At 42.0% G+C, this 2,330-nt stretch overlaps 1 protein-coding gene across 1 annotated transcript; it reads left to right on the plus strand.

The window, feature by feature from the left end:
- The first annotated feature begins 1,408 nt into the window (after window positions 1–1,408).
- Window positions 1,409–2,063, plus strand: LOC119429598 (histone H1). Its single transcript, XM_037697197.1, has one exon. It carries the CDS (start codon window positions 1,466–1,468, stop codon window positions 2,051–2,053), a length of 588 nt encoding a protein of 195 aa, XP_037553125.1. The 5' UTR covers window positions 1,409–1,465; the 3' UTR covers window positions 2,054–2,063.
- The last annotated feature ends 267 nt before the right edge of the window (window positions 2,064–2,330 follow it).

Genomic DNA, 2,330 nt, shown 5'->3' on the forward strand with positions numbered 1-2,330 from the left:
ATTTTATGTACTGAGTATGTCAGAAGAGGAAGGTGGTTTCTTAAGGGCAGGTGTGATTCTGTTCAGGTGTTGCTAATGAGAAGGGGCAAACAGTTTTCTACTGTGCTTAGTTCAGGGTTAAGGCAGATTTATTTGTTTTCTAAATAGAAATGTAAATGGATATTGTGAGGGAAATAAATGACTTTGATTTATAAGTCAAAATGAAGATCTGCATAGTGAATCTTGATTCAGCGCACGTAAAACTAAAGCCTACCAGGAACAACGGCAACCAGTAGCCTAAAATATAGGATTTTAGCTGCTACACATGAAAAATCATGAGAAGGAAAATCATGAAGCTCGAAACAACTACTGTCTGCAAATCAGTTCTTATTGTTGTAAAGAGCCGTTCAAATGATCTGGATCATTTGTGAACATCACATCTCAATGTTTTTACCACAAAATTCAGTTCTGTTGGTCCAATTTTCATGATTGTCAGTAAAATGTTTGAAAAACTAATCTGCGTTAAGTCGGTATTAATTAAAAAATATTTAAGGTGTTTGTCTTTTATTTATATAGTATCGTTTCTGAAGAGCATTTTACTGTTAAATGTTTCATTGACCTGATCATGATAAGAAATGTTTTAGTCTAATTATTAAAATGAATATAGCCTATCTACAATTTTTAGAAATGTCAAAGTACCACAAATGTCAGAAATCAACATTGCATACTAGCTTATACCTACACAACATAAAGGAGCACAGCTAAATGTAATTTTATCTTTTTTTTTTAAATGTTATGTATGAAAAGCAAGTTAACATTTATTTGATTATTTTTAAACATCTGATCTTTGATCAGCAAACAGCACACTTTTGTTGAATCACATACTTGTGAAGTTATGGCAAATATTAGTTTTAATCTAATATTTGGTAAAAACCTGATGTCTCTTCCGGATCCATCAATAAACTGCCTTTTTCACCTTCATCATCAGTGTGTTTACTGCCCTGAACATCTCCCCTCTTAACATGTCAACAAAAGACACCACTGCAAGAATTTGACTTGTATTCTGTCTGTCAGCGTCTCTGCTAACAGGAATACCATGAACAAATCAGATACAAAACATTTTTATATGTTTTTAGAGACTAAATGTGAAGAAAACTCGCTGCTTCCTCCACAAATCCACTCAGTATTCGAGAGGTTTGGAGCCTCCTTGAACACAGAGAAAGAGTCCTGGAAGACAAACTCATGCTCAATCTGGACATGAGAGAGTTTTCTTTCTGTTCCAGATGAATTTTGTTTGATTCAGTCTGATTTAGTGAGGGATTTTTATCTAAAACGTGTCGCAGAAAACACAAGTGAAGCCCTGATCGAGACGGGAGCTGAGCGGCAGTGTGAGTTGCCTCTTTACGGTTCTCACATGTGTTATAAGTCCCGCCTCCCGCTCCGAGGTCCAGACGTTCAGAGGAACAGCGAGAGGACAAACAGCGACATGGCAGAAGAAGCTCCAGCTGCTGCGCCGGCCAAAGCCCCGGCCAAAGCTCCGAGGAAGAAGCCCGCTCCGAAAGCAAAGAAGGAAGGACCCAACCTCCAGAAGCTCATCGTGTCTGCTGTGGCAGACTGCAAGGAGCGGAAAGGAGTGTCTCTGGCTGCGCTCAAGAAGGTGCTGGCCGGGAAAGGAGTGGATGTGAGCAAGGCTAACAAACGCATCAACACCGCCGTCACCAAGCTGGTCACCCAGGGAACCCTGAGCCAGACCAAAGGCACCGGCGCCTCCGGATCCTTCAAGCTCGCTAAGAAGGAGCCTGCAGCCGCCAAACCAGCTAAGAAGGTGGTGAAGAAGGCTCCTGCCAAAGCCAAGAAGCCCGCTGCCAAGAAGACCCCGGCAGCCAAGAAACCTGCTGCTAAGAAGCCAAAGGCAGTGAAGAAGTCCCCCAAGAAGACACCGGTCAAGAAGGCAGTAAAGAAGGTGACCAAGAGCCCCAAGAAGGTCGCTCCTAAGAAGCCAAAGGCTGCCAAGAAGCCTGCAGTCAAGAAAACTGGAGCCAAAAAACCTACTGCAAAGAAAGCCAAGAAGTAAACGTCTTCATCAGCCCTTCATCCTGCACTCTGCAACAAAGGCTCTTTTCAGAGCCATTACACTCCACTGGAGAGCTGCACTCCCTGATGTTTCAAGATGAACATTGTTTACTCAGGTGGGACTGATCTAACAAACATGTCAGAACACCATCAAACCACAGTTTACTTATTAAAATTAACAGTTCTATGTCATATAGGCTTCGCCCTTTAAGGCTGTCGCTGATGGGTTTATCCCGTTATGCGTAGCATAAGCACTGAAAAAATTTAGTCCACGCCCA

Source organism: Nematolebias whitei, unplaced genomic scaffold (assembly GCF_014905685.2).
Source record: "Nematolebias whitei isolate Nwh7 unplaced genomic scaffold, NemWhi1 Nwh_scaf_3492, whole genome shotgun sequence".
Taxonomy (NCBI): Eukaryota; Metazoa; Chordata; class Actinopteri; order Cyprinodontiformes; family Rivulidae; genus Nematolebias; species Nematolebias whitei.